This window comes from Ricinus communis, chromosome 1 (genome assembly GCF_019578655.1).
Source record: "Ricinus communis isolate WT05 ecotype wild-type chromosome 1, ASM1957865v1, whole genome shotgun sequence".
NCBI classification, from domain to species: domain Eukaryota; kingdom Viridiplantae; phylum Streptophyta; class Magnoliopsida; order Malpighiales; family Euphorbiaceae; genus Ricinus; species Ricinus communis.
This window is the reverse complement of record NC_063256.1, coordinates 10,557,133-10,570,691: the sequence shown is the minus strand read 5'-3', so window position 1 is coordinate 10,570,691 and position 13,559 is coordinate 10,557,133. Positions and strand designations below refer to the sequence as shown.

Below are 13,559 nucleotides of genomic sequence, written 5' to 3'. Positions count from 1 at the left end.
AATCCAAATTATTGAAAATATATAATTACAAAAATACTCCTAACCGACATATTTATTTACGAAAATACCAAACTCACAAATTTCCATTAAAACCCCATAAAAATAAAATTATACTCTCAATCCTTATTCCATAATAAATTTCCAATTTAGTCCTAACACAAAATTAATTTAAATAGTAAATTTCCAACTTAAAATTTAATACCATTAATCAATTAAAATACCAATTTTCCCAAAATTCTTTCATAAAAAACATTCCTTACAATTTCTACCATAATTTTCCAATATATAATTTTACTTATATAAATTTACATTTGGAGAAAATTTGAATAACCAAAATATAATCATTTCTCAAATAATTTACTTGAATAATTTCTTAAAATTTCAAACTAATTGGTAATAGAAAAATAATTCATTTAATTGACTAATATTAAAATTTCCATTAAATCATTTCAAGTTAAACCAAATAAAAATAAAGCTAAAATTAACTTAAATAGAAACTAATTATTAAATATATAAAAATTCTGAGTATTACAATCTTGTTCTATGGTGCCCAAGGGACATGTCATGAGACTTTAAAAGAGGGAGAGATGATGTATTTTCCTGTTTTCTTGTGACGACTCAATAAATTATAATAGCTGAGTTCGATAAATTATAATTTATGTTATGAGCCTTTTATCATCTTTGATCTGACTTTTCACAAGCATTATTGTGAAACTCTGTTGCAGATCTTTGAACATGATATATAAAACAAACAAAAAAATAAAAATAAATCTGCCATGTGCACAAGTTTATGAATTTGAGATAAGTCAGAAGTTGCTAGGAACAAGCTTTACTAAATCAATCATTGAAGAATAGAAAATGCTATATTGCTCTGGATTGATGATGAATTTCTTCTTCTTCTTCTTCTTCTTCTTTTTTTTCTTTTTTTGAATGTATAGACTTGGACTTGTGGCTCTACATGAAAGAGAACAAAAGATAAACATTAGTAGATAGTAATTTCATTTTGGACTTCTTTTGATGATTTAATTATAGAAACAGGATCTAAAATTCTACGGGAAGGTATTTAATATTCAATAGAGGAATTTAACCAAGTTAATTTTTCTGTGTGTCATGTACCTCAGCTGAGAGGCATGACCTTTGAGATAAATAGAATGTTTAGGAGATGAGAAACCGGAAGAGAAAGAGGAGGAAAATAAAGAAGAACACAGAAGGAATAAAAAGAAAGAGAGTAGTAGAATGAGAATAGAGAAAGTTTATTGATAATCAGGTCTGCCTTTTCTTCTTATATTCCAGCATATTAATAACCAAGGATTGAGAGCATCTCTCTCAATCCTGTTACTGGGCACTACAGAACAAAATAACAACTAATTCACTAACAGCTAATAATAACAAACAACAACTTCCATAGCCATTTTTCATTTCTTCCAGAACCTTTCCGCTGAGACACCATGTACTGCATTTAAGGTGTAGGATTGGCTCTTGCACATTTTTCTTGTCCTCAAGGAAAAAATGTAGGAAATTGGGATTGCAAGAATGACAAGTCTTCCCAAGTGGCTTCTTCCTTGGTGATAGTTTGGAATATTGGACTGAAAGCTCTTGAACTGAAGCACCTTTCCATGACTCTTTAATCCAATATAGCAGCAGGTTGATTTGGAATAAAAAAAGCTAATGTGTCGAAGACTCAAAACAACTGTAGTATTAGACCCTATAATCTTCTTTAACAAATTGATGTGGAAGATACGAAAAATTGCCAGCACTAACAAGACATTCACTCTTTTCCTTTGCTTTCTCCATTTCTCAAACTCTGTTTCTTTAAGAATGAATATATCATTATATATCCATTTCTGCACATGAAAACAGTAGCATCGACAATTCCTATTTTTATTTCCACAAACACATTTTAGGCACAACATATTTTCTAATTCCCACGAATCAATCTTGTTTCCTTTACCAATCTTGACATCAAACTCTTCATTACTAGTTATATTTTCTTTAAACACAAATCAACCACTGAATTTAATGCAAAAATCACAAGAGATTTAAGTGTTTGAATCAAACCAGAAGTTGGAGGTCGAGGAGCTACCTCTGACGTAGTTACGACAGGCTTCATGAACTCCAATTGCTTGTCCTTTCTTTGCTTTAAAACTCCAATCTCACTTGATTATGCTCGCTCTTTTGTGGAGTCTCTAATTGAGAGTTATATTGTTTCGTATCTTCCTGAAAAGCTAGCACAACATTTTTCTTAATCTGAGAAGGAGATTGCAGCTCCTGGAATTGTTTGATTTTGAAACTGACGAGACTCGCTCATGAACTCTCTTTGTGGGAAGTATATTTGATTTTTTTTCTTAAATTCCTACAAGGTCATTATTCTAAGGAGTTGAGTAGTTTTCATGAATATTCTATTTTTATCCTTGCAAGGAACACAGTTTCAATTCAAGGGAGAATAGACTAGGTTGAAAAGGAACAAAAAAGATTCTTTCTTCGTTCTTATGTTTATATTAAAAATCTGTTCGGTTAAAATTTTTGTTAAGAAACCGTTAAATTAGATTTGATTTTATTCAATTTATTTTTAATTTTTTATGTACTATATAAATTACTTTTATTTTTTGTTTATTACACTAGATTTTCTTTACATTTTAAAAATCAATATAATTAAAAAATTAAATTAATAAAAAAATAATTTAAACTTCAAACTTCTTATTAAAATTATAATACTACTATATTAAATTTTTAACAATTTAAAATTCAGTTATTTAAATTTTCAATATTTGAATTAATATAAATATTTTTAAAATATATAAATTTTATTAAAATTTAATTATGTTAAAAATTAAAATAATTAAAAAATACTAATTAATTATCTTTACTCAGATATTAAAATTTAATTTTTATATAAAAACTAAATAAAAAATATTAGTATAATAAATATATTATACTAAAAATTAAAAACAGATAATGTAAAATTAAATCTAATTAATAGTTATTTAAGAAAAATGCTAACGTAATAGATTTTTAATATAAAATAATAAACTAAGAAAAATAAAGATCATAATTTTCAAATATTAAAAAAATAAATAGGATAATATGGAAAAATAAATGAGACAAAATAAGTAATTACCCTTAAAAACAAATAACAACTTTCGTAGCCATTCTTAATTTCTTCTGGAACCTCTCTGCCGAGACACACCATTTGAGTGTAGGATTTGTACTTGGACCCTGCTGGATCCTGACACCTTGCACCATTACAATAGCCATCAGTTTATCATTTTGTTTTTCGGGAAAGCAGGTGGAGCATTCACAAACTTTTAAGTATTATTATAATTAGTGATGCTTCCACATCCATAATTACATTCTTGTAAAGGGCATAGAGTGGGTATTATCCATCTCAACTTTTTTTAAATTTTTATTTAACCAGCTAGAATCCACAAAGAGGGAGTAAACGAACGCACGATTGCCTTGGTATTCTCGAGGGTTGACTTATTTTATCACAAATCCTACTCCCAACTATCGCATTGATAATTAAGGCAGGGTTATAGCGCCTGCTTTTCTTGACTAATCCCTGATTTCATGTGCTTATTTATACGGGCGGGGGGCACACCAAAACATGCAAAATGGTCGTTGCATAACAGCGTACTCACAGTAGGGCCTGAGTTGAATTGGCCCAGTAGCTAGCCTAAAGTTAATACGTTTTATTGTAGCTAAATGCATGAATGGCTACTTCAACTTATCTTGTTTTTGTAATTGTACCCTTAAACCAAGTTTCAGTTCAATCAAATCTCTTAACTTTCTATTTTGGTGTATTTAGGCCCCTAGTTACCATCTGTTTAATGTGTGCGTCTCACTTGCCGTTATAATCGCATCGATATATAAACTAATAATTAAATAAAAAATCAACACTTCTCTCTTTTAGTATATAAACCCTAAAACAAAAGAAATAAAACTAAAGACTTAAGTTTTGGTTATAGCTCTGATTGAATTCATAGTGTTGAATTGGGAAAGAAAACATAATAATATTTTTAGTTATATTCAAAAGAATTTGAAATAATGAAGAAAAGAGAAGATAACTAGTTTGTGAAATCTCTTTCCTCTATATACAAAACACCACTGAAATAATTGTTAAAGGTGGTGCTGATATTGTTGCCTTTAGAAGATGAAGACATTTGATGTTGTTGCAGTCGCGATTGATACGGGAGAAGACAATTATTATCATCGCGATTGTTGCCGGAGAATTCGATTAATGTAAGGTATTTTGTGAGTAAAAAAAAAGAAGGAAATGATAATGACATATACACGACAAAGACAAGAAAAAAAGTGCAACAATTATAATGAGATGATAGCAGTAACACCTCCATCCGTACCCAGGTGCTGTGAGAATCTCAAATTCTCAATGCTAATCCTTCCTTGTGTCATAAAATATGCAAATTCGATGTCTAAATGATGTTTGTCTTGTTGATTTGACGAGAGAGAAGGGAGATGAAAACTGATGATTGATGACGAGATGGGTGGTTGAAGATTAGTTTCTAATTTTTAAATTAAAATTATTTCTGTTTATAAAATTTTTAATTAATTTTTTATGATTATAATTAACACCCTCGGTAAAAAAATTATTATTTTATTATTTTCATTAATAAATGAATTATAAATTGCAATTGAATTAAAATTAAATTTAGAAATCCAATCGCAAAAACACACTAAATTTAGAAGCACATATGTGCATTTACCCTTTTGAAATCTGAGAATGTATGTATAAACAACCATAATAATCAAAATTTTTTACAACTGAATTGAACTGATCCGAGTTTTTTTACTATTACGGTATGGTACTGGTTCTTTAGTAAAAACCGTACCATAACCATACCAGAACCGATCCGTCTTGTACTGATCCGGACCAAACCGTATAACCAAATTTTTTACATATATTTATTTATATAAATAATACCTATTAAAAATAACTATAATATTATAAAATACTTTATACTCTATAAAAAATTATTTTATATTTATCATTTTATATAATTCAAGTAATGATTATCGAAATAAGAAAAAAATACTACATATTAAAAGTAACTATAATATTATAATGTACTTTATATTCTATAAAAAAATAAAAGTTATATATTAGTATATCATATAGTACTAATACTAATATACATTACTCTAATACTAAATTTATAATTTACTATCTACTAACTTAACCCTAATACATTTTCTTACCACATACTACAAGCTTATACCTAACAATTTGAACACACCTTCCTCTTTACACCGCCGCACCTTTCATTTTGCAATTCAGAAAAATAAAATCCCTAAGGCAAATCTGTAGACAGAAAATCAAAAGAAAGAAGGAAAAAATTAGCTCGCGTAGACGTCTTTCTATTTAGAACACACCGCCGCACCTCTCAATTTTCAATTCAGAAAGACAAAATCCCTAAGGCAAATTTCTGGACATAAAATCAAAAGGAAAAAGGAAGAAATTGGCTCGCTTAGACGTCTTCCTCTTTAGCGCCACACATAATTAACTCGCAGAAAAGCAGAAGCAAGAATTGGCCCGCGTAGATGTCTTCCTCTTTAGCGCTCTCTCTTCTCATAACTGTGCCACTATTGCTCAGTCTCAGATATTTTTATTTTCTTTTTTACTTTTTACTTTTATTTTTACTAGATAGATTGTTGGCTGCAACTGCGAAAAATATTTTGTTTTAAGGATTGCTATCTGCAAAATATTTTTATGCTAGCAGTAACATATATTTTAATGGTTTATATTTCAACATTGAATGAATTATTATATTTACAAGTGATTGAATTGTAAAATATGTTGTTCAAGAATGTGATTACAATTCTAATTCAGATTTTCATTTTATTTTCTTTAAGTTGATAATCATTATTTTCTCCAAATATATTTGATTAAAAATAAGATTAAAGTTGTATCTTTAAAATTTTTTAAAACTGAAAATAGTACCAAACCGAACTGTATTTAACGGTAAAAATTGATACAATACGGTATGGATCTTTTTATATTTGGTATAATACTCGTACATGTACTTTCAACTTTAAAAAAATAAAAATTTAATATAATACTGATGATTTATAAATAACCGAATTGGACAAATCCGTACCCAGTTTCAGCGGAGATGGAGCGCAGGTGGAGTCATATGCATGATAAAAGTGTATAGCGTGCGTGTGTGGTTAGACACCGGTGATATTTAGATCCAAATGCACCGAAAGCGTAGTGGTACTCGCAACACGAAAGGGGAGGACCCACCAGTTATGGTGACATCTAAAGCTTTTGTTTCTTTCATACTTGAAAGATAGATGATGCTCCATGTGCATATGCCTGACCGCTAATTCTAATTCACCGGACTGTACGGTAAATGGCCCTAGTCATTATCAAAAGCAAAGTCTCCCTGCCAATATTCTCCAACCCGATTGATACAAACCCTAAAAATCTGATTCGTCCTATGTCACTTTCTCTTTCATGTTCCCCGCACAAATGCACCCAACAAGGAAAACAAAAAAAAGAAAAAGAAAGAGGTTTCACTATCTAAAATGGTCAGTTATAAACACGTTTGCTATACATTAGACAAGAGAACTGAAGATTTGCATCGGATTCACATTCACATAGAACAGGGATTGGATAATGGGGTCTTTCCCTATTTCCTACCACCTCAAGTCCTTTCACCAAATAGTACATAAAAATTAAAAACGAAATCCAAATTATCAGATAAAATTAATTTTTGCAGATTAGTTCTCTTAAACATAAAATCAAGCTGAATTTGCGCTTATATTAACCATTTCAACCTCGCTTTCAGTTACAATTTGACAAGTTAATACAACAAGTAGTTCCCGAATCCTGCTTCCTTTCCTCTTCGCATCCATATCCGAGAAAGATATTCTTACGTCGTAGAACCGGCAACCGGAAAAAGAAAAATTAATTTTAACAGAAAAGATTTCTTTTTCTTTTGGCTTTTAATCTCTTACCAACCCCAAACGCACGCTGATTACGCGCATCCACGCGGCGCAAACCCGACCCTAGAACCCGCCAAATCGTACACCACCCTGAACCCCTGTTGCTGGATGTTGCCTATGATTGACAACCCGCCCATTGTACCCGCGAACGCTAAGCAAAAGTTCCCACTAGTATCCACAGGAATCAAATAATTGGAAGCGGGCAATGACACATCAGCGCCGCGGAAATGCAGCACAACGGTCGGAACTTTCACCTCCGTCTTCCCAGACAGATCAAAGCACGTGTCGAATAATGAGAACTGGGGTGCCCTCTTTAAATTCGAAGCTCCGGCCCGGAAAGCATCCCGAAAAGCAATATATGCGGGTCGGGTCAGACGAGTAACGGACGTACCCGAATCAATTATCACACCGCCGTTACCAGTCTGATCGAGTTTAAACAAAGATGCGGTGATACCAGGGACACGTGTTCCTCCAACACTGATCCCAAGGAGCTCAACGTAGTAAAAAGTATCTAGCTTAGGGTTAGAGACCAACGGAGTGAACCGGGCGGTTCGAGAGACGGCCGAATCACCAAAAACCATAGAAGACGGTTTAGAAGAAGCAGACCTGTCTACTAAACAGTAAGAAAATTTGTGGTTGAACCGGCGACCGGTTTGTGACGGAAATGATAGCCTCCCTCGGCCAAGACCTAACAAACCCGCGGCACCAACAAATAAGCCTTCATTATCATGGCCACACCCTAGCGCAACACGAGCAACTCTAGTACGTCGAAACGTCAGCGTTTCAGTGGAGAAGTCACCAAAAGTAAAAGAACCGTCACCGTAAGAAACTTGATACATACATGTCTGCTTTTGAGTATTACAGCCTGGAGAATCAAGCCTGTGACACAGGGGGGACCGACAAGCAATACTAGCAAAAGATCTAGATTTGCGCGGGTCGAAAACCGGGTCGGACTGAGCGTAACATCTTTTGCAGGGAGCACACTGGATCCAAACGATGTCGCTTCCAGTATCAAGCACCATGTAAACATACCTTGGAGGAGTACCTACACCTATGCGCGTGAAATACTCGCCACTACCTTGTGCTAGACCGGAAATCACGGAGCTGCTAAATCCAGTTCCCACGCGCTTACCGGCTCCGGCGGTCTCAGCGAGGTAGGAGATAGCTTCGACGCGTGCAGCGTCACGCTGGAGCCGGGTGGTGAAGAGTGTTTCTGGAGTCGAGTTGAAGGATAATGCGTCGACGTGGTGTAACTGTACGGAGAAAGTGGCGGAGGATTCGGCTGTGTCTGTCGGGGATTCGGAGTCTGTCCACGAGAGAGTGGGTTGGCTACGTAGGGGGTTGGCAACTAAGGTCTGGTAGTTGAGTGAAGTTGAGTGAGAAAAGAAAATGGTAAAGGAAAAGAAGAGAAGAAAGGCATTTCTTCCTGCTTTTCCCTCCATGGAAATGAAGAAACAAAGAAACAAAAGTGGGAGAAAAGGATACAGAATTTCTGCAGAGGTGTGAGAGACTATATATAATTGAAAGTCTCAAGTAAGGAAAAGCGGTGCTTAAGTGAAGTTATCAATTTTTTGTCGGGGAAATAGAAATTTAAACTTTTCCATTTTATCTTTATCTTTTATTTTTTTTCACGAAATTATTGTTTCTGTTATTGTATTTTTGCAGTAGTCGCTGAAATAATCTCGTCGACGTTCCTATAAATATAGGTGCGTTATTATAGTAACTACCGTAGCAAATTATCTTTCGGGAAAGAGAAAGATGTAAGAGGAGGGAGATAAGATATGACGAAAATGCCACTTGGGGTAAGTGAAGAAGGACAAATATGCCAAAACTTGTTGTCCGCTTTTGCTGGTTGAAAGTTGGGGTTGGTGTTATTAATTGGAGTAAATGAATTCCATAAATCAACAGATGTCACTTGGGAATAGAGAGCTGAGCTGAGCTGCTGCTTTTAAATTCTTATTTTACATAATAAATAAAAATAAAATATTCTATATTTTAATATTAAGTAATTAATACATTTTTCACTAAATAAAACTAATTAATATATATATTAATTTAGTACATAAATAAAAATATATATCAGATCTAAAAAGGATTTCATCTCCATTTATTTTTTTTTATTTTTTATGCAAGAATACTATAATTCCATGACCATAAATTATATTATTGTGTTTTGGTGTTATATTTCACTTCACTTTAGCTATTATTTCCCATGTTAGGAATATTAATAGGAACGACAAATTTTGCAATGGAAGTTTCCTATCTTTAAGATATTAATTAGAATAAGGCCAAATGCTAGACATTGTCTATCTTCTTATTTGTAAGTATGATATTTACACAAAAGATTTATCAAAACTTGACTTTAAACTAAAATATTATGCACATGCTATCTTTTGCAAAATATATGTTTTTTGCATTATTATTTACCCTTTTAATGATTAGATCTCCACATGATCATAATTGAGGTGAGATCCACTGCTTATGAAAGTCAAATTACTTAACAGAGGATAATAATGTTTGGTAAAAGAAAGCTAGCAGCTGCCCTATTGAGGACCAGAGACTGAGCCAGTAATATCCACACAAAGCGGCTCAATTTTGGCTTAGATCTTTTCTAGTATGCAATCGGTATAATATTATAGCCATTAGATTTTGAACTTTTAATCTTGACTATTAAAATTTGTTGCTAAATAAGTTAAAAAGAAAAAAAAAAAAAATGAAAGCGAGGAGCGACCCATTAGAATTTTCTAATTCTAAGGTGACCAGGAAGCTTCATCTATGCAATTTACTGTTATCCAAACTTCTATTTTTTCGTTCAAGTGAAGCCATGTACCTATTTCTTTGACTTCATTATGGACGTCATTCCCATGCTCTTATTAAAGATTATGATATTTAGAAGTCACCAAGGATGGTTGAGTAGTAATGCATTTCATGCTCTTGCCGCTCTAGGTTTAGTACTACTTACTGCTATTCCTCGTGATATATGCATACCCTTTTCCTTTCGTTCTTATCTTTTGATTTTATTTCGGTCGATTGGACAATTATTATTTTTTATGCTATGTTCAATTTAATTGAAATACAGAGCATTCTGTTTTTAAAATCGGAAATTAGGAAATTCATAGTAATATTTCTTATAACTCAGTCTTAGAATTCAAATTTGGATTTATAAATTAAACTGCAAACTCACTTGTAAAATGGGAAATTCATCTCCTCTAACCTTTGGTCTACCCTTTTTCACATAAAACGGGAGTGATGGCCAAGGTGGACTTAGTGGGTCATAGGTGGAAAGCATTTGGGAGTCAAGTGTGATATTCTATTTTTGTACCTCTCGTCACGATACTGATTCATAGATATTCTCTACCTCCAAATGAAAGAACGCGGCATGTGATAATGGTCCTAATTCCTAAACGAATGTGCATACGAAGAACCGTAAGTAAGAACACGAGTACTAGATTTACAACCCAAACAAAAATTAATTAATAGACAAAAGATGAGATCTGGTTTAGGATGTTGGGTTGGTTCCAAACATGATGCCCAATTAGTCAAAAAAGAGGCCCGACTCACCAACTTAATCTCAAGGATAAAAATAAAATAAAATAAAATTGTGTTGTGTTAATCGCAGCCCCCAAGGAGTCTTAAATCTTAGCTTCATGCAACCTTAACCATAATATTGTACGTCAGGCTATGCAGTAAAATTATATGACATGCAGCCTTCCTTAACTATGTTATGTCATAATTTATATATAGAATATAATTACACGAGGCACTCTACATGCACTATTTCTTTAAAAAAATTTGTAAATATATTTTATTTATGCTATATAATTTAATAATTTTTTTTCTATATTTAATGGATATCTCTATTTTTAAACTAAATAATAAATAATAAATATTTATTAGTATTAAATAATAAAATATGTGGTAAAATATAAAATAAATATGTGTCACTTTTTTGAGTGGTACATTCTAAGAAAAGGGATCCGGTGATCCCATATTTCCTTCATTTAGGCCAATTTGTTCGAGGTGGTCGCACATAAATGTGAAGCAGAAGAAAATAAATGACATATCATGGTTGGCCTTAGCCCTTTAATCACGGTCCCGACAATGGAAGTAGGTAAAGTAGTTATGTACAGTTGCACACTTGTGAGTGACTCACTGCTATTTCAACGAATAAATGGCATCTATCCGTAAGTTTTGGAAGGGGTGGTGGGAAAATAAAGCTCTAAAATGGCATCATATTCCTGGGGAAAGGGCATATAATTGAAAGGTCCAGAAGCCCGATCTACGATTTTACATTATTAAAGAAGGTAGGAAACTTTATGCTTCATATATTTAAGAAAATTAAAAAAAAAAGAAAAAAAAAAAGTAAAGAAAAGGAGGAGCTCCTAACATCAGTAGCCATTTGCTATACACAATATTTTTTTGCCTACCTTGCAAAAATCTGAGATTAACTAAGTGGAAACCGTGTGGGGCAAAGCTCTTTCCAAAAGCACAAAGAAAAGATTATTAATTAAACAATAAAGAGATCGTAGCCTGGAAAGAGCAATCGAGTTAATTAAGCACGAAAAATTAATGAAAAAGATGTTAAAGAGACCCCAAATGATGCTATCTTTTGTGTCAAGGAATGAAGAAAAGCTATCTGCGGTGCACGGAACCATTTGATGTCAATCCCATTGGAGACACCAATACTAAGGTATAAATCCAAAAGAAAGATAAAAGAATACTAAGTCAACCCATGATCTATTTAAAAAAGGATTTTAGAGGTCAATTTGCCTCCTCTGTTTGGAATCAATAGCCAATTTATTCGGATTTTAAATTTTTGACCGATTTCTCAACTTGACAAAAGCAGTCAATTCAGTCCAAATCCCACAATTAAGAGATTGAATTCCACGCACCATGCAAAGCAAGTGAAAGAAAAATTTATTGAATAAGTAAAGTTTATTTTAGTACTTGAACTTTATATTATGTATTAAATTTAGTAAAATAATTTATATAATAAATTTTATACTTTAATATAATCTAATAATAATATCTAACAAAAATTAATTAAATTTTTAATTTTTAATAAAAATTTAAATTAAATAATAAATTTAAACTCATGCAAATTTAAATTTTTATTAAAAATTAATTCTAAAACTAATTAATCTTAATTTCTAATATTTTTAGCATAATATAATCAAGTGGATAAGAAAATTAGTAATTAGTTACTATTATTTAATTTAAATTATTATATAATTTTATTTTAATTAAGTTTAATACTTAATATAAAATTTTAAGGACTAAATTGAATATTACTTATTGATTGGGTCCTTTAATTGGAGTTTTACTTGCTTTGGATGATGTGTGGAATCCAATATCTTAATTTTGTGAAAATTTGAATTAAATTGGCTGCTTTTACTAAGTTGGTAGGTGAAATTGACTAAAAATTTAAATCTGAATAAATTGGTCATTGACTATAAGTTGATGGGGCAAATTGACCTTTAAACTGTTAATATATATATATATACCATTAACTTATTGAAATAATATATTCTAAAATATATAAATATTTATTAAATTTATAATTTTATTCTAGCAAATAAATTTAAATGAAACCTATATTATAAGTAAGAGTTTAGAAATTACAAATTAGATATTAAATTTTTAATATTATATTTCATGAGTTAGCTTATGAGTCTGTTAATACGTCAATTCACGAGTTTATTAAGGTATGATTCGCTATCCCTATTTCATTGCAGTGGCTGTCTTACAGTTGTGATTAGCAATCGTCTTCTTCATCATGTTCAGATTGCAATTGTTTCTTTTCTCATTTTTTTGCCAGTAAAAGGACTCTTTTCTTTCAATAATTTTCAATGACAATGAAGGAAAAGAAATGTTCTTTTGAAAAGAACAAACAGAAAGACCACTAGGCCTTTGGCCTAATGGAAGAGCTTTGTGGACCTTGAGTGGGAAGCTCGTGTTCAAGCCCCACTTCCCCCTTTCCCCATGATCAAAAGAAAGCAAGAGAGTTTAGATGGAGGAGAAGATGAGGTGTCCCTGTGAGACCCACTTAATTTGCTAGGTCATAAATAATAATTTTGTGCCTAATTGCACCAAAAATTAGTTTAAATGCCAACGTGCGCCTCACAGAAAACACTGGGGGGCAAAAATGCACCTTTTCCTTATACAATTATAGGGAATTGGATTTCTATTTACTGGCTAGAGCCCATTACTACAAGACATTGTTGTACTGATGCTCCTGCCATTGACCAAATAAAAGTAACGGGGGCAGAATTAAATGCTCAAACCTACTAAGAAACTACTTTGTTATTTTTGGTCGAAACAAACTACTCTTATCAAAATAGAACCACAAACCTGCAACTACTAAATGCACTCTTTCTTGCATGGTAGAATGCCACTGAAGAGATGATCAATACCTGCAACTACTAAAACAAGGAGTTGAAAACCATCAATTAAATATCTTCTCATCTGAATCATCAAAATGAAGAAAAACAATCATGTTAAGATTACCACACAATCCACAAGAAAACAATTTTACAGATCACAGTTACAAAATATTAATATGTAATGAATAAGGGAATTTAAAAATATGTACCATT

General features: G+C 32.0%; 1 protein-coding gene and 1 long non-coding RNA gene across 2 annotated transcripts; both read right to left on the bottom strand.

Moving 5' to 3' along the window:
* Positions 1 to 743: 743 nt before the first annotated feature.
* LOC125369124 lies at positions 744 to 2,610 on the bottom strand. The gene is made up of 2 exons (XR_007214626.1): positions 2,059 to 2,610; positions 744 to 954 (listed from the first exon to the last, which is right to left on the bottom strand). It is a non-coding gene; the product is annotated as an uncharacterized LOC125369124 (long non-coding RNA).
* A 4,149-nt stretch (positions 2,611 to 6,759) lies between these two features.
* On the bottom strand, positions 6,760 to 8,516 carry LOC8263513 (aspartyl protease family protein 2). The gene has a single exon (XM_002523291.4). It carries the CDS (start codon positions 8,403 to 8,405, stop codon positions 6,996 to 6,998), a length of 1,410 nt encoding a protein of 469 aa, XP_002523337.2. The 5' UTR covers positions 8,406 to 8,516; the 3' UTR covers positions 6,760 to 6,995.
* Between the last annotated feature and the right edge of the window lie 5,043 nt (positions 8,517 to 13,559).

Bases quoted from the DNA above. Each gene is read 5' to 3' on its own strand.
- LOC8263513 (XM_002523291.4), bottom strand. From the start codon at position 8,405: ATGGAGGGAAAAGCAGGAAGAAATGCCTTTCTTCTCTTCTTTTCCTTT.